The sequence below is a fragment of the Carassius gibelio genome, chromosome B20, assembly GCF_023724105.1.
Source record: "Carassius gibelio isolate Cgi1373 ecotype wild population from Czech Republic chromosome B20, carGib1.2-hapl.c, whole genome shotgun sequence".
Lineage (NCBI taxonomy): Eukaryota > Metazoa > Chordata > Actinopteri > Cypriniformes > Cyprinidae > Carassius > Carassius gibelio.
The window spans coordinates 27,247,881-27,266,993 of NC_068415.1; the positions used below are offsets into that span (position 1 = coordinate 27,247,881).

Genomic DNA, 19,113 nt, shown 5'->3' on the forward strand with positions numbered 1-19,113 from the left:
AGCGTTTCAGCACAAACTGGACTGGTGTCGACCTTTGCTTCACGGCCAGAGCAGGTGTACACAAAAATGACTCCTAAGCGATTGAGGTGTTCTTTCTTAGATGTAATAATACACAAAGCAGTCATCATTTACTCCCAACATCTAAGCCGCCAAAAACACAGTAGATTCAATTTGTTTCTAAAGGGATTGCGCCCCCAATCTTCATAAATGCATCTATGTTCGTGCAAATCATTTGTGATCCAGCTTCACCTACAGAAGTTTTTTTTTTTTTTTTTTTTATGAATCTTTGCAAATCGCCTTTCCTAATAATGTGCTAATTAGCAAGTTTCAGATGAATGTGGCTAAAGTGAACAGTCCCTCAGAGAGCAGCTCTGAAGAGAAGGGTGGGGTCAGCAGAGCTCATTAACATTTAAAGGAAAATGCTAGTAAACTGTTTACTCTGAAAAGAGCTGTTGTTGACATGGTAAAAAAGGTGTTCCCTTTTGACAGTACACTCATACTGCATCTTAAGATGCTATTTCCGAGTTGGGGGCGTGTCAATGGGAAACATGGCAGAATCGATGGATCGACGGATGCAACGTCTGTTGTTGATGGTACATTTTTAGTTGAAATTGAGAGACAGGATTGAAATATAACAATTAATACATTCAAATATTTAATAAAAACAAAGCAAAGATACGTAAATGGTTATCTTCACAAGGATTATGCTAGAACAATTCATTTTTGACCAATACAAATCTTCTACAGTCCCTCTTACCATACCTTCATGGGATATGCCCACTGACCTGAGCCATTACAGTCTGCCAACATTCGGTCGCTATCACTGAAGACTGCTCTGTTTCTGGCACTAGCATCAGTAAAGTGAATAGCGGAACTGCAGGTGCTCTCCATTAGACCTGCCTACCTGGAATTCGGGCCTAATAACTAAATAAGTCATCTTGAAACCAAAGCACGGTTACATACCTAAGGTGCTCTCCACTCCGTTCAGAGCACAGGTCATTACGCTCTCCGCACTTCCTCCTTCTGAAAAGGACAGAGAGTTATCTCTGCTCTGCCCTGTCAGAGCTCTGAAACTCTACATTGAGCGTTCCGACCCCTATAGGCGGAACAACTCTTTGTCAGCTTCAGTAACTTCCGGTCATGAAGCAAAGACTCTCTGTAGATGGATAGTAGACTCCATCTCACTAGCATGCTCTTCTTTGGGCCTTCAATGCCCCATTGGAGTATCTTGGGCATGGTCCAGTGGTGTGGTCCAGAGGCCATGGCCGTATCATGCTCAAGCTCTCTGGAATTAGTTCACTGGTTAGCTCTCGACCCCTGGGTGTAGTACTGCATTGCTTGCCATGCTATGTATCTGCATGACTCAGTCATTGTTTCAGTCGAGGTAATCTGAGAATTATGTGGCGAACACCCGCATATTTAGCCAGATGCCCTGTCCATTCTGGCAGGCTTTGGCGGGCTTCGTCACCATAGGCTCGTGTAGCTCTGCTGCCAAGTCATATGTTAGTTTTTAATTCACTACACAAACCAAAGTTTCACTGCATGATTGAAAAAAGGCTTCTGTTTTTTTTTCAGTTTCCATTTTCCCATAGAATCTAGCAAGACGCAGAACGTCTCAGTTATGTATGTAACCCTCGTTCCCTAAAGTAGGCAATGGAGACGTTACGTCAGTGACTGACGAAATCAGGGATCTCGCTAGAGAGACAAATCGCCTTCGAGTGTTAACAAAATCAGCCAATTAATATTGGCGTGCGAGATTTGCATTGTGTACCCCGCCCCGCAGCGCAGGAAAATTGGTTTCTGTTTATACAGTATATGAGAGGGATGGGTCTTATCTCCAGGTCTTATTAAATCTAAAAATAAACCAAATCAATATTTCATGAAATAGGCAATAGGCTTCTTGTAAAGGTATTACTTTTACTAGTTATTAGAATGGTATTTCAGTGCACTTAACTTATAACTTTTGAGTTGATCAAAACAGTTCTCTTTGGGATATATAATAACAATGAGATATTTTGTAGCCTACTGATTATCAGTTTGTCGCATGTTTAGACCTTGTATGTGTGTTGCACAACACATGTTGTTCTTGGCAATTATGGTGGGGATTGATATGGTAGTGGACCATGATGGTCATAGAAGAAGTGAAGGAGCAGTACCCCCCAATTATGGTGGGGTAATTTGCACTCTGGGCAGTGCTACATATGGAAGTCCCTGCGGTAGACTCAGGCCACCTTGGGTGAGATCACTACACAGCAGAGACGGCAGAGAGACCTCTGCAAGGGAAAGACACAGACTCACCATGGGGTAAGCCGTACCGTGGAAGAATACACATGTTGGATCACCCCAAAAGGGTGTACACACGGCACCTAGCCCAGCACAAGGGCTGATCTTGGGCATACACACGAGTGCTGGATCTGGCGTCTAGTGCTCCACCACGCCTGACTGCCGAGGGTGCGGGAGGAACTTCTACAGGGTTTGCCAAGAGGGAAACTGAACTAAGCACTTAGGCACATGTATCCGGTCCATAGAGGGGAATGGCACAGCAAGCGTGATTGACACCAAGCCGGTCTAGCATTACAGGCCATCTGAGGCGAGTACCCGAGAGGACACAGGCTCTACACAGAGATTATAGAATCTCGCAAACGTGTTAGGTGTCGCCCAGCCGGCAACTCTACAGATGTCTGCAATTGAGGCGCCCCGTGCCAAAGCCCAGGACGAAGCCACAGCTCTTGTAGAGTGTGCTCACACTCCAAGGGGGCATGGTAAGCGTCAAACCTGATATGCTAAGACTATAGCCTCCACTATCCAGTGGGCAACTTTTTGTTTGGAGACAGCCTTTCCCTTCTGCTGTCCTCCAAAGCCTGAAGCTCTTTGTGCGGTCCACGTAAATGCGCAGGGCACGAACGGGATAGAGCAAAGCAAAGCCTGGGTCTGCCTCCTCCTAGGGCAGCACCTGCAAGTTCACCACCTGATCCCTGAAGGGCATGGTGGGAACTTTGGGCACGTATCTGGGCAGGGGTCTCAGGACAACGTGAGAGTTGGCCGGCCCTAATTCGAGGCATGTATGGTCGACAATGCAGTGAGGAGTGCTGTCTTCAGGGACAGAAACTTAAACTCTACTGACTGCAGAGGCTCGAAGGGCTCCTGCTTCAAGGTCGTCAGGACCAAGGAGAGATCACAAGAGGGTACCAGATGAGGGCGTGGAGGGTCCAGCCTCCTTGCCCCCCTAAGAAGCATCAGTTCTGGGAACCGAGTCTGAGTAGGCCAGTATGGCGCTACTAAGAGGACCTGCTCCTCATCCTCCCTGACCTTGCACAGTCTCTGTGTGAGAAGGCTCACTGGGGGAAATGCATACTTTCGTAGACCCGAGGCCAGCTGTGTGCCAGTGCATCCATTTTGAGGGTCCCCTCGGACAGGGAGTAGAACAGCTGGCAGTGGGACATGTCCGGGGAGGTGAACAGGTCTACCTGAGCATTCCCGAAGTGTCTCCAGATCAGTTGGACGGTCTTGGGGTGGAGTCGCCACTCTCCCGGAAGGGTGACGTAACAGCTCGTCAGCTGCACACCTGGGACATGAACAGCACGAAACGACCTCAGATGCTTCTGACTCCAAAGGAGAAGATGGTGGGCGAGTTGCTACATGGTGTGTGCCATGAAGGCAACGCTGAAGCAGTCTCATATGAAGCAACACGAGCGGCGTGATCACAGCAGTGGATGCCCCTGGAGGGCCCCTCATCCACGAACGCTGCATCAGCGTGCTCAAGGCCCAGGCACGAGATGCAGCGATCGTGACCATCAGATGGAGCCAGGAAGTGACCAAATCCAGAAATGCACAAGTGGAAAGACATCTTTAAAAAGACGCCCCACATCCAGAAATGCACAAGTGGAAAGACATCTTTAAAAAGACACCCCATTACTCGTGGAGCTCTTTTAGTATTTGCTCTTTTAGTAATTTAAACACAGAAGTGTTGAAGCGCCCAGAAGGAGTAGCAGAGTTACCGCAGAATGAAAGCTGCAGCATGCTGAAAAAAAGGCAGCAGCATTGGCAACCCCTGCTGATGCGGCGTAACACCAACACTCGTCAATTGGCTTGTCTTGACAACAATTTGCTCAGGAAGCTGAAGGCTCGGCTCCCAAGTGAAATGCTGTTTGTGCGACTGCACGCGCTCTCCTTTTATACCTGTGCTGCGGGGCGGGGTGTGCGGTGCAAATCTTGCACGGCAATATTCATTGGCTTGTTTTGTTAACACTCGAAGGTGAGATCCCCAATTTCGTCAGTCCCTGACATAACGTTAAACGTGACTGACTGAAAGGGAGCTCGTTCCTGTATCTTAGTGGTTGCAATAGTAACCCAGTGCGTTTTTTATACTACCATTGAGAAATCCTAACCAAACTATGTTATAGACTTTTCATTAAGACCCTAAAGAATCATATAAACTTATGGGAAATGGGCATCCCATGACCCCTTTAAGTAAATATAACACCTATATAGGCTATATAGAACCAAAGGCACAAATTAAGTAATCTATTAAATAATAAATCTGCTACACCAATCAACCACATCATTAAATCCATTTGCCTAATTTTGTGTGAAAATAAACCGAAAGATAGCCAAATGAAATATCCACAGGAGCACTCATGATTTCAGATTCTATAAATATGACAAACAACAAGCCACATAATTATGATTTCACTCCCGCCCACATTCCTGTAACCTGATTAAAATGTACTGTCGTCAAAATGGATATTTTCTCACAAAAAGTATTAACACTGCACTACATGTAATGGGCATCAATTATACCTTTCCACTTATTGTTCTGAAAGCCCATTAGGAAGTATATATATATATATATGTGTATATGTATATATTTGACTATTTTTGAAATATAATTGTTTACTCGACAAGTGTATTTATGTTTTTGCATGCATTTCATTTGTCCATTAAAAAGACTTTTGACATCCATGATTTCTCGCTTTGAAGAGCAGGGGCACTTTCCCACCTGGAAAACATATTCACTCACCCCTTTTGAAGATAACTGGTTAACTTATATTTGGTACAACAGCTGCAAGAGTTTTTGCAAAGGACACAATTTTATAAAACTTAAAAAAATCAGTTTGAGTATGTGGTGAATCAAGGTCAAAGTAGTCGTCAAGTCACCATTATTTATATAGAGCTTTTTACAATGCAGATTATGTCAAAGCAGCTTTACAGTATTAAATATGAATCTGTGTAATGGTTGTTTCAGTTTTAGTTGTTTTCTTTGGAAGCCTGTGCAGTAACCTTGACTTTTCAATAGGGCTTTCAAAGAAAACACCCTTTCTCAGAGGATAGCATAGCTTCTGTGTAATAAAGCTATGATTTACTAAATGGTTAACTTCAGGATCTGAAAATGTACTAAAGCAGCTTTGCAGGGTGCAGGGACTGTATTACATGGTTGTTACAGATGGCTATTATTTTACAAGCACACAACTGCTCTCGTTTGCACTTGTAATTTTTCCTTTTTCTTTGCAGTGTTCGGGGACAGGTTTCTTGAACACTTTTTCATCCTTGTTGCCATGGGAATGGCAGGGAGATGATGAGTAAATTCTTTTTTTGAGTCAAACAGCAATAGAAGTTGAGAGTGAGAGTGTGAAAACCTCTATAAGAAAAATCTAAATTACCATCTCCCAATGGACATATATATACACTTCCAAAAATGAAAGAACACAATATAACACGCTAAAGCTATAAATGCATAAACAAGTATTACATATGATCTGATACAACATACTCATATAATATACAGGAATTAAGTCACATGATCAATTTCATGGTAAAATAACAAAATATGGACAGACATAAAGCAAGTTAAAAATCAGTGTCAAGTTACTTTTTGATAATTGGGCCAACATAAAGGTGTGTGAGAGGAATTTATTTTCATTTTACAAATGGCTGCTTCTATTTTTTGTGTGAAAGTGATAAATGTGGTTTTATAAAACTAAAATGACTGCAAATAAATATACAATTAAATTTGCAAATATAAGTGTTGTGCTTTGTTTAAAACACATGGGGAACAACATGGCTACATTCAACCACTATTCATAGATGACTTTAAAATTAAGTTTTAAGTTAAATTCTTAAAACTGTTATCAAGATGGAAACCTTATTAAAGACACCTTGATATCTGTTCTTGGCCATTTGGTTAAACTAACAAAAAATTATCTTTTTTTATCCTAAAATAATATTTCTTTATATTAAAACTTTTATATTTCTACAATCATTTAAGATAGGGTGTAATTTCAAAGCATCTAATTATTTTTTGTGACATTACAAATCCACAAAAATGAGAAAGCCTGTATTATGACTGTTATAAAGGCATCTCCAAAAAACAAAAACTCCCACCGGAGTGTACAAACACTAAATAATACAAGCTGGTTACCAAGTAATACATACTGTTGCTAAGTAATAGCGTTCCACACATTGGTTCTCATGAGCTTCTAAGGCCCACAGCATCCTCATTAGTGGTGGCTGGAGAAATAATGAACCACACAAGGGACACTAGTAAAGGAAAAATTACCTTTCAGATTCAAAAAGCTTCAGGGTTTACCTCCAGCCTGGCCAAGCCTCAGAACAAATCATCATGTTAATGAAGGCGGCACACTACAAAGGCTCAGACGGACACAGCGGTCTCAACTGAGCACTTTTTTTTCCATGACAAACAGATATTACAAATTTATTCTTAAATGCTTGCCATTTTACATTGAGAGGGGAAACATATCCTTTAGCTGGTTGATTGGTTGTTTGCTTTTAATGGCATCTCAGGAACAAGCAATTGGTTAGACGCTGTTCAAATGATATATAAAACAACCTTGTACTGTACAGAAATATCGATAGGGTTACCCCACCTTTCAGCTGATAGACTTCTGAGACCTTTCCAATTAGTCAATCAAAAATGAACTGAATTAAATCTGAATGAAATTGACACAAGTCATAACTAGAAAAATGTACTGTATATGACCACAAATTCCATGAGGTTTAATAGTATTAATCTCCATGATTTTATTCACTTCCAGTCATGGAAATCACAATTTTAAAATCCACATATAAAATCATGTATTCTTCACAAAGTCTACTTATCAGTTTGGAACATGCGTATCTTTGTAAAATTACTTTATTTTCACACTGAAAATAATTGAGCAATCGAAAATAAACTAAAATAGAAAATGTTAAACAGAATCACAAAGCCAGGAAAAAAACAACACAAACCAAAACATATACAGCACACAAAATCGTATTACATTCATGGCAACAAAAACAGAAGATTGCACACTTTCACCAAATATAGCAGCACCTGACTTGAACAAACTTCTATAACGATCTAAATCCTATAAAAAAAAAACATTGTGCAATTAAAGTAGTTCAATGTACAGGCTCTGTAAACTGTCTCATCTGAACAATCTCTGACAGCTAAAACATCCTGCGGTTCGAAGAAAGACCAAACAGATCACAGCTTAATAAGATAGTACTGTAAGAACTTCAAAAGAGGCTTCAGAAAGGTCCTCCACTACACCACAGAGCGATGATCTCCACACACATAAACAGCACTGGGGCGGATACGTCTCTTCGTATTGCCAGGCAGCGGCGGCAGGAACTTGAAGTACTTGGGCATCAGGTCGAGGCAGGCGTCACGGAACTTCTTGATTCTCCAGTAGTAGATGAGAGGATTCAGGGCCGATTTGAGGTAGCAGATCCACAGCAGCCACGTGCTGATCTCAAAAAAGTTCTGCCGGTAGTAGAAGGCGTGACTGAAGGTGGACAGCAGGCTGTAGGTGGCGAACGGCGCCCAGCATGCGGTGAACACTGAGAACAGAATGAGGATGGTGGTGAAGGCACGTGTTTTGAAGCTCATGTCTACATTCATCTGAAAGGGTCTCTGCAGACTCATCAGACCCAGCTTGCTGGCCTGGCTGAAGCACACCGAGTCGGGGTGGGAGTGGATGCGCAGCGCGTTGTGGCGGAGAGTACTCAAGATGCCCATGAATGTGTACAGCATCACCAGAAATGGTACAAAGAAGAACAGCAGCATAATGAGCATAACGTAAGCATGGTCGCCACGCTCAACCGTGTAGCCGAAAACACACTGCGGTGCTCTGGGGGGATTGTACAGGGCTGGGTGGCCAATGGAGAGTGGGAAAGAAAAGCAGAAGGACAGAGACCATGAGACTGCGATCAACACTTTGGCTCTGCGTGGACTAAGCTTGTCCTGCTTTTGCACAATGATTAGGAAGCGGTCCACACTGATGATCATCAAAATAGCCACTCCCTCCATCAGGAACATCCAGAAGAACATGGCCGAGATGCGGCAAAATGCCTCTCCGAAGATCCAGCGCGTGGTCACCATTGTGACTAGCGCAAAGGGCATGTTGAGGACCGCTAGCATCATATCGGCAAAGGCGAGACTGGCCAGCAAGATGTTAATAGCAGAACGCATAGCGGCTCTCTGGTAAACCATGAGGCAGACCACCATGTTTCCGAGGAAGGCCAGCAGCAGCACACAGATGATAACCAGGCCAAAGAACACCTGAATGGGCAGGTTCAGGCCCTGAACAGGGTCCTGCCAAATGGTTGAAGGCGTTACGTATTCTGATAGCGCCCGGAGCTCTAGCGAGCTGTTGACTTTTGCCGAGGAATTCTCCATGGCACTTGTACCTGCCGGCTGGGTCAGCACCTGAGGCGTGAGGTACAGGGTGGCACTAGGCTGCCCTGAAGCCACAGGTGGACTAGTGGAGGAATAAAGCATGCTTCTTTTTGCTTTTACATGGTAAGAAGAGCAAGCTCAGCTTCTCGGACAGGTCACTAGTACACATCTCAGCATGGAGGCAGACCCTGTGGAAGCAGAAAAAATGAGGAATTAGGAAATCAGTCATGCAAGAGTGTCACAGACAATCAAGTTTAACAATCAATCACCTAAATCCCCAAATACACTTTGGTTTGTACCAGGCATACATACAGTGCAAGTTTTCAGTATAGTATCCAGGGCTGCATTTATCAACAGTGTGTAGAAAAGGTTCTATATTTTGTCCTTATATTTATACACATTCATACATTTAGGTACAAGTTGGTAGATCACACACTTTAAGCGAAACTTTGCTTACGTATTCACTACGCATACATCTGTGCATACACAGTGTTGATAAATGAGGGCCCAGATCTTTCAAACCACACATACACTGTGCATTTAGCTCACACAGGCACCATCTCTCTCTCTTTTTTTTTTTTTTTTTGCACTAAATACTACACACACAAGACAGCAAGACTTCTGTACTCTACTGTACAGGAAACGGATGAGATGGTACAAAAACAAAGATTGCCAGATTGGGCGGATCTCTGATTGGGCAGTGTTGAATATGATTTAGGGTTGTGCCGATAGATGACAGTATTGCTTATCGATGATAGTCAGAGATATCACCTGTAGCTGAGGAATTTGACGATAGCAAGACGATCATCACATATCAGGCTAGTATTATTATGTAATAAATATGAGGGCTTATTAGTTCAATTATATTTCTTTTTACAAATTTTTACAAGGTTTTGAGTATATTCCCCCAATAACAAAGATAACTTGTCAGCAGTGTCGTACGTCAACAGCGTCACTGCAGTCTTATGAACGCGCTCACAATAAACCCAGAAGAGAAGACAATGCTAAATAAAGTCATCATTTTTGTTATTTTTTGGACCAACACATATTTTCAATGCTTCAACAAATTCTAACTGACCCTCTGATGTCACATGGACTACTTTGATGATGTTTTTCTTACCTTTCTGGACATGGACAGTATACTGTAATTACATTTTCAGTGGAGGGACTGAGAGCTCTCGGACTAAATCTAAAATATCTTAAACTGTGATCCGAAGATGAACGGAGGAGTAAGTTATTAATTACATAATTTTCATTTTTGGCTGAACTAACCCTTTAATGCAGAGTTGGATGGTGCTGGTGTTGATGCTAATGAGCCCATACCTTTAGCTATTTTTTATCCACTTTTATCAAGAGCGTGATGATTCATGAGTGACGTATTTAATGCGATAGCGGATCAGATTTCACACCAATTGCGTCGCTTATTCTGATAACACTGGGCAATTCTCCATCACAACAAAAGTTTAGAAGTCAAAGCCTGTGTCCTAAATCAACTCCCAAACCTTAACAGTGCAGTAATTGAGGGCACAGTCATTTATAGTGGTATCCGATGTCCACATTTGTCCACTCTGAGGACAGGATAAAAAATTAGTGACTAATATTTCTAAGATTTGTGTATTTTCCATTTGTTTTCTGTTTGTTTATGTATTTATTTGGTAAAGCATTGAAGTATTAAACTAAAAAAAAAAATGTTTCTTCCACCCTTGTTATACAGAATAAGAGAATAAAACAAGCATTTTTGCTTATAAATTGCTCACTATAAAAATGCAGTATTTTTATCCATGTTGTTCAGGAATAATAAATGCTAAATCTGGCAAAGTTAGGAGAATTCTGATATTAGAATGTGAAACAAAACCAACGTTATCTGCGTTAATATCCCAAACTGTAAGACGTCCATAAACTCTCTAATTCAAATAATGCAAGTTTTGAAACACACACAAAGGTTTTATGAAGTTATAAACTTGTATTTCAGCCTAATGAATGATTATATGTGCTAATTAGTCTAAACAAAAACAGCAGATGGGCTGAACGAAAATCCATATTCACTGTAATATAATATCAATTTCAAAAATGAAAAGTATAATTAAAACTCTGAATAAACAGTTAATTTAACTAAAGCCGGATTGCAGTTGCCAAGCAACATAGGCACATTTATATAGAATAGCCTACATAAAACACAGTTCATTCAATACTAAATTTTGAGTCAGAATATATTTTCGAATACTACATTCAAAATGTAAAAGGCTAAAATAAAAGTGTCTGGACTTGTTTTTCATTATCCTGATGAATAGCCCTGACTTACAATGTAAATTTGAACTAGAAGACAATAAGAAAGCATACTGTCTTGTCAAAAGGTTCCTCTAGAAAGGCAAAGTCTAAATGTTTTCCAAGGTGCCACTTTGCCCATTTGCAACTAGGCAAAACAATAAGAGAAAAAGGCAATGGTGTTTAGACACTTTAATGCTAAAGATACTCATCCACCCACATGCAAGCACCCATGCATACTCACACACATAATTATCTTCATACACACACACACACACATATGTTGTCATATGATATAAGTTGTTTTCCTCATAGGAACAAAAAAATTGATTTTACCCAGTGCCCCCACAACGTTTGGTTTATCTGGGTTAAGTCACATGACTCAGATTCTAAAGGGGAGCTGTTTTGCAGTGAAAGGAACAGGCTTGTTTCAAAGCACAAGTCTAACTGAAGTGGAAAGCATCTTGTAGACTAATGACTATCAGTGGTACAGTAGAAGCCGAAACCATAGTGACAGCAGAGACAACCTGGTCCTGTCACGTACACTGAATAGTTGTGGATCCTAGCAACAGGAATAAAATGATTAAGTGTCTCTTCATCTACGCTTGGAGAATGTTTCCATCCATTCTGAACCACAATCACGTAGTCCAAGACGGTTTGATGCTTGGGACCTAGAAAATTCCTGCATTTCTTCTATAATCATACAGAAAAGGTACGGGCTAGAAGAAGATACTCAATGATGAAGCTCATTGAATTCCAGATACTATGGACCAAAGACTTTCATCTCACATGAACAGGTTAGAAATAGCTATAAGATTCATACAAATCTTACGAGATGAGTTTTGTTGTACTGATATTATATTCATCCAGTGAAAATCTTCCCTGCAATAATTGAATTAAGAAATATTAATTTGTAATTTAAAAATTTAATTATACATTACATTTTAATATCCCTCAAAACAGAACATATCTGGAAGATAACCTTTTGCAATTGGATCAACTGATGTAAAATGGATGAAATTTTAAGTACAGAGAACATCCCAATGATATTTATCTTACATATTGCTTTCAAAACACAATAATTAAATAAGCTGGTGTTTTACCTTGATTCTCTTCTGTGGCTCTTGTGAAATCTATAATGCCGCATCCGTCACATCATCATAGGCTTCGCTTCAGACACACGTCCTTCTCTCGCCAGATGTTCATCACACATCTCTTACCTACAATACGCGTCCATCCGTGAGATATTCGAGTATGAAACCAGGCTGACACGGTTTCGGTTGAAAAAAAAAATAAACGTGTCAAATAAAAATAAAAACATTAGAGTTTGCCGTGTTGGGGATGTAAATCAATCCGAAAACCCCAGTTTCAAACCAGATGTTTAACCTCGTAATAATCTAAACGAAAAAAAAAAAATCCCTGAGCTTAACATACCTAAAATTTAAATGTTTTGTCGAGTGCAAGCGCTTATTTTAAAAAGAGAGCAATGCATGATACATTTTGTACCCGCTTCTCCTTTCGCAAATGCATCCCAAACACACCGTGTCGCTCGTGCTGTCCGCTTTCACCGAGTACCGCGTCACTCGAAGTTAGCCAATTACATTTCAGCGCCAGATTTGATTTACACACCGTTAACCAATGAAAATGCAGGAGTCGCCAGCTGGAGTTTTCACCGCGGCCAATCATCGATGTCGATGCAGCTGGGTTTGGTTGCGGGGTGGGAACGAATCTAGCGACCGCGGTAGTACTGCGGTGAGCAGTTAGTTGAAATATAAAACACAATGAAATAAACAACATAACCAAAGCAGTAAAGCTTTGATATAGCTATCAGATGAATTAAATCTTCTGAAGCTGAAACCCAATGGTTCACTCGAACTACGCACGCTGAGGACATCTGCTGGTCCGAGAGTGTAAATCTGGGACAGACCAAATGGCACGTGTTCCCCATTAAACTAATGCATAATACATCTGAAAATAAATGAGTTTCTCATAACATTGATTATATAATTCATAGTAAACCATAAAAATTAAATCACACAAAATGATTTCAAAACTCATCACACTGTTGATAATAACTGGGAGTGCAAAGAAGTATTGATGAGAAATATTCACGAGCAAAATGACTGCGTAAATAATTTTATTTAGTACACTGGATCAAAATGACTAATACATGGGGCAAGTGATTTATTGTCAGTGAAAACAGATGCAACCTGCAGTGTTCACATAAACAATGCATTTCTGAGCCAGTTTCTTCATATTAAACAAATTATAATCCGTACTGATGTTTTACATTAGAAATTGATCTGGCTGACATAAGATTTCCAGTCCAGGAATGTTTACATTACCTTAGCTTAGTTATTACTAAAATACATATGCCATGCTTTAAACGAGACAACAAATGAATAAATAATTATGACAGGCTCTTCAAAAACAAACAATACAAACACACTACAAGCAACATGTCAAAACATTTATTTAGATAGATACTGTGCGTGTTTCAGAGACGGCTCGAGTCTGTATGCGACAGTGTTCATATGTGCTAAGAATCCTTGATCTGTTGGGTCTCCTCTGTTTTTGGTGGAATGATTTTGATGTCAAAGGGGAAAAAGAATTCAGTCAGTGCTTTGGCATCTTTCGGGTCCAGAGAGTACTCCTGTGCCAGCTTCTCTGGAGTCCATGTCTTAGGGAGGCGTTTGTGATTGTTCAGGGCAGTTAAAGCTTCCACAAGCGACAGTCTGCCTTTGGGAACATCAGTGACATCACAGAAACCATAGGGGTCTCCCGGCAGACTGTACTTCAGTGCCCTGCGCTGCGTGTCCTCCTCGACCTTCTTAACCTCGGGACCTGCTTCAGCCTGCAGCACACAGACACAGAGTCAGCCACACCAGCAGAGGGCAGTGCACACCACCTCTTTATTATACTGTAGTTTAAAGCAACATAAATTAATTAAAAGTAATGCATTACAACATTGTGTTGCCCCCTAAAAAAAAAAAAGTAAATAGTTGCATTACCTAGTTACTTTTAATGAAAACTAATGAATGTTGTTATTTTTCCCTCATCGGAGCATGATTGTTTTTAATATGTTATAAAAAAGAAAAAATGGCTTGAGGCCTTTGCACACTGAGTGCGATAAAAGCAAAATGAATATCGGACGTGATGACGGAATAAAACAACAGATTCCTATGGATGCTTCCACAAAGACCGCAAATATTCACAAAAAGAAATTTTTTTTTTTTTTTTTACCAGTCCAAAGAATCTTTCAAGTTTGACAAAGTGAAAACATTTTGCCGTCCAATAAGATTTGAGCATTACATCACGTGGCCAGAGCAACTGCTATTACCAAGCGTCAACCTTCTGCTCTCTCACGAAACCAACAACACTGAGTGACTAAAACTGCAATTCATCGACTGGCCGCCTATATATAACAGCTCATTTTTATCAGTTCTTTTTCTTTTGGGTTGTTTTATTTCTCACAGATTTCTGCTCGTGCAAAATCAGATACAGATACAGTAGCACAGTAAAGATTACATTTATATGAATGCATTAGTGAGAGCAATTGTGTGTGTGAATTATTTCTACCCGGCAGCGTCTCTCTAGTATTAGTCACACTGTGGGATTTAGTTATTAACAAATATATGCTTGAACTTTTCAGTGTCTAAGCTATCTAAATTAATCTAAATCAATGAATAGCTCTGGTTAAGCCACAGTAATAATTCAGACATACTATACATCTGTAGAGTAATATTTTTATATTTTCTATTTGACTAGTTAACTAGTGATCATTCTTACTAAATATTGAGTTGTGACATAATTGAGAGTACAAAATTAACACCCAGCAAGCACCAAATGCAGGTACTTTTCTATGTGGCCTGAACATATCCCAGTACGAAGCGTTTGAAATTGGCCACAAAGGAAACTGAAGTGGGGAAATATGCACGACCCAAGTTGTCTGAAGCACAAGAGCAGTTTGAATGAAAGGCTTTAGAGAGGCTCAGGAGCACGTGGGCGGCTGTGCAGGTGCTGACCGACTGCTTGTGTTGTTTAATGCACTCGAGATATGTTTTCCCCAGCGCATAACCTATTTTACTGTCATAATTCTACACTTTGTAAATGTTATGAATCTAAAGTCAAGTGCACATTTGCATTTTGCAAAAACAAGTGAGTTGCTGTTACTTCAAAGGTGAAACAAAATAATGCATTTTTTCCCCCTAATACACACTGGCCACAATTATTGCACCCTTTTTATTCAATACTTTTTGCAACCTCCATTTGCTAATCTCTTAAAATTAATGATGATTGGAGAAAACCTCTTTATTATTGCCCTTATGATGGATATCAAAGCTTTAGCTATTTTCTTTCAGGCAATTTCTATTTTGGGAAGGACAGCTATCTTTTGCCGCACATCAGAAGTACATTCTTTGGTTTGACGATGGATGGAAGTGGTTTAGACCCTGTGCCCTGTGGTTTTCCCTTTCTTTATAACTATGCTGTTGATCCATTTTAAGAAATGTTGCTGTTGGTGAAATTTGAGACAGTTTATTAAAAGGCAACTTAATAAATATGAATGAATGCGTCTTGTTAATAGCCCAGTAGTTGCTGCTGACTTTAATTGGTCTGTAAGTCAAAAGATCCTAAAAGTCAAACCTGAGGATCTGGATCTTTAGACTCCACATAAACGTCCTTGAGCATCGACAGCAGTGGATCATTCTTCAGGTGAACCTCTCCTGACAGAGAAACACAGATCATGCATATAGTGTGTAACAGTGCAGTTTTATTTTTGGACAGAATTCATTGCACATGCTCTTTATATGGGTCTGGGTTTTGGCACAGCTATCTATGAATCTGCATCAGACTGCGACCTTTCAATGAAAGCATGTAAAACAAGTTTAAAATCAATGTGTCATACATGGCCTCACTGTGAACAAAACACTAAAGTAGATGAACAATATGAAAAGACAAGAATACAAATTAAACTTCATTATGATATACAGTGTGCTTATAGAGTTTCCTTGTCGAATAAACCAGTTGCTGTCATATTGTTTTACAGCAATGACAGTCTTCACTTAGATAGAATGTTTTATAAAAGCATGATCAATTTATTTTCATTACTATTAATAATAGTTCAGATATTTCGTCTCGATATTCAAGGACAAATAGAAAGGGAACACCTGAGGGGCTGTCACTGTATGACAATCATTAAGATTTGTTGTCACTGTATTAACTTTATTCAGACCCCTTTATTAGAAGGAGGTGTTCACATATTTATGTTTGTGCAAAGCAGGTTCATTAACACCATCACATAAATATAATTCGCGTTAAATGTGAAGTTAAAGAACGAATCTCTCTGGCAGTCTTCGAGCGGATATTTAATCTCCCCTCATCGCTGTAATAAACCATACCCACAAGTCATATTTCTTCTAAAAGACACGAGGTTTGATCCTTCACCCCAGAAGGATCTTGACGGTCTACTGTCAGTAATCTAGCCGGCTCTAACACGCCTCTCACCCGGGAGCTCTTCTCCTGGACTTCTGCTGGATGGATGTCGAGGTGCTGCTGTAGGTTTTGTTTTGCTTATTTCTCGTTGAGCTCGGTTCTCTAGATTAAAGTTTCTGATCAGGCGTGTTACTCTTGAGCCCATGTTTGAAATCTCTACACAGAGGACGTTCCTCTTCTTCTGTTAAAGGTGCTAAAAGGCATTGGCCGCTCTTTACTGCCCCCGACTGGCCGCTACCCCGGTCAACACAAAGATTTGTTTATTTGTTTCTTAAAGCTGCAGATATAATAATAGATAATAGCCGTGGTCTTGCGGAAGAACATTGTAGCCGGATCTACTTCTTTCTGTTTATAGGTGCGTTCAAATTCTATGACGTTTATTAGTATGAATATTGCGAGTGGTGCATAACTGAAAATTCCAAACAGAAAAAGTGCACTTTAAATACCAGGGTGATGCACTTAACCGAGAAAATGAACTGTGAATGTTGGACAAATCATGCACTCAACTGTCGCAGCTTTAATTGCGTAGGGAAGGGGGAGGGGCTATCAGATTCCGATTATGAACGACAAAATAACCTTATATAATTCATACACTAGAGTACATACAGTAGTGCATAAGTAGGCCCCTACACTTTGTATAAGTGCATAGTGTATAGTGAAGGGCTGCCAACTTTTGAGCTCAGCTAAGAGTGAGATTTTGGGGGGCGGGGCTTTAGTTATGAGGAGGGGCTTATGGAGGGGCGTGGCTTGGTGTGGGAAAAATATGCAAACACAAAATCCTTGCCTTAGCAGAAGTGTATTAACTATATATTGATTGTCAAAGTATTTGGTATCTGTAGAGAATTTCTTGGGAGATTTACATAACATTTAATTTTCACAAACATTTTACAGAAATAGGATTAACATGTGATTAACAATTATTATTATTAATAGTGTTCCTGTAGCTCAATTGTTAGAGCACTGCGCTATCAAGTGCAAGGTTGGGGGTTTGATTCCCCGGGAACACATGATAGGTAAAAGTTGATAGCCTTTGTAAGTCACTTTGTATAAAAGGTTCTGCTAAATGTTTAAATTTAATTTTAATTTATTATTAACAATATTAACATTAACAATATATATAATATATGTTTGTGTAGTGTATATTTACTATGTCTATATAAATACACACACATACATGTATATATTTAAGAAAAATGTATGCTATGTTTATATATAAAATTTATATGTAATATAAATAATATAAATATATAGACTAGATGTAAATACATGTAAATATTTTCTAAATATATACTGTATGTATGTGTATTCATATATACATAATAAATATACAACCAATAAGACAGAATAGAAAAGACATATTGTTTGGATAATTACCGAATTAACTACTAGATATCACTCTTGTCTTGAGACAGAAAAACAATGAATGTTTAGATGATGAATATGAAACAATTCGTTACAATACCCAATATCAAAGTGTCAGACCTGGTGCTTGACGAAAAATGTAGAGTACTTTTGGTAATCATGTATGTATAGTCAAGTTTTAGTTTCACACATGCAGATGACAACATTTAAAGAACCATGCTTTTTATTTATTTATTTTTGTTATTGTTGTTGTCTATGTGCTTTTTAGATGACACATATACAATAAAAACTTCTTTTTTTTAAACTAACAAAAAAGTTTTTATTGTATATGTGTCATCTAAAAAGCACATAGACAACAACAACAACAACAAAAAATAAATAAAAAGCATGGTTCTTTAAATGTTCTTTACACGTAGGCTAGTAACAGTTCTATTTAAAACCATATGTGACCTTGGACCACAAAACCAGTCATAAGGGTCAATTTTTCTTTTTTGAAATTGAAATTTATATATCATTTAAATGAAACGGAACAAATAAGCTTTCCACTGATGTTAATATAGGACAATATCTGGCCGAGATACAACTATTGAAAATCTGGAATCTTAATGATGCATATTACTACTAAAAATAACAATAATAATTACATTTTTCTGAATTTACAGTAGGAAATTTACAAAATATCTTAATGCAACATGATCTTTACTTAATATCCTAATGATTTTTGTCATAAAAGAAAAATCAATCATTTTGATCCAGACTTAAGACTGGTTTTGTGGTTCAGGGTCACATATTGTCCAGAAGAACCACTTTCTGTGGAAACAGTTCTTTGTGTTATGAGGATTCTTTATTACTTTTATGTATTTTTTTTTTCAAATCTGTAACTAACAGCAGCTCTTTATTGAATTCCTGGAGCTCAGCTATGCTGTCACACACTCTCAACAGGTAAATGATGTCTTACAATGATTTGAAATTGAACTGAATTGTAACTGATTATAACACGTAACTTAACGACAACTGATTTCCTATTAGTCATGTTCTGCTCATTTGAGGATATTGAATATAGAATCCATTTTGTTAGAGTTTAACTCTGTTAAAGAGTTGGATTCCCATGCTAAACATGGACAAAGTTTCAAAAATTAAGTTGTACGTTTGAAGGAGTATTTTTGTTCCAAAAAAATCTCTTCCGGTTTCGGAAAGTTTTTTCGAGTATGGCTCTGTGTGACGTTAGATGGAGCGGAATTTCCTTATATGGGTCCTGAGGCACTTCTGCCGGAAGAGCGTGCGCTCCCGTATAGCAGAGCACTGAGAGCACAACA

The 19,113-nt window shown here is 39.3% G+C and overlaps 2 protein-coding genes across 2 annotated transcripts; both read right to left on the reverse strand.

Annotated features, from left to right (window-relative positions):
- Positions 1-7,000: 7,000 nt before the first annotated feature.
- gpr63 (G protein-coupled receptor 63) lies at positions 7,001-12,522 on the reverse strand. Its single transcript, XM_052585766.1, has 2 exons — positions 12,046-12,522; positions 7,001-8,865 (listed from the first exon to the last, which is right to left on the reverse strand). Exon 2 carries the CDS (start codon positions 8,777-8,779, stop codon positions 7,544-7,546), a length of 1,236 nt encoding a protein of 411 aa, XP_052441726.1. The 5' UTR covers positions 8,780-8,865; positions 12,046-12,522; the 3' UTR covers positions 7,001-7,543.
- A 540-nt stretch (positions 12,523-13,062) lies between these two features.
- ndufaf4 (NADH:ubiquinone oxidoreductase complex assembly factor 4) lies at positions 13,063-16,662 on the reverse strand. Its single transcript, XM_052585730.1, has 3 exons — positions 16,448-16,662; positions 15,587-15,666; positions 13,063-13,796 (listed from the first exon to the last, which is right to left on the reverse strand). Exons 1-3 carry the CDS (start codon positions 16,578-16,580, stop codon positions 13,482-13,484), a joined length of 528 nt encoding a protein of 175 aa, XP_052441690.1. The 5' UTR covers positions 16,581-16,662; the 3' UTR covers positions 13,063-13,481.
- Positions 16,663-19,113: the final 2,451 nt, after the last annotated feature.

Coding starts and splice junctions, on each gene's coding strand:
- gpr63 (XM_052585766.1), bottom strand. CDS start 8,779: ATGCTTTATTCCTCCACTAGTCCACCTGTGGCTTCAGGGCAGCCTAGT.
- ndufaf4 (XM_052585730.1), bottom strand. CDS start 16,580: ATGGGCTCAAGAGTAACACGCCTGATCAGAAACTTTAATCTAGAGAAC. Junction 15,667..16,447: donor TCCAGGAGAAGAGCTCCCGG/GTGAGAGGCGTG, acceptor TTTCTCTGTCAG/GAGAGGTTCACCTGAAGAAT. Junction 13,797..15,586: donor CTAAAGATCCAGATCCTCAG/GTTTGACTTTTA, acceptor TGTGTGCTGCAG/GCTGAAGCAGGTCCCGAGGT.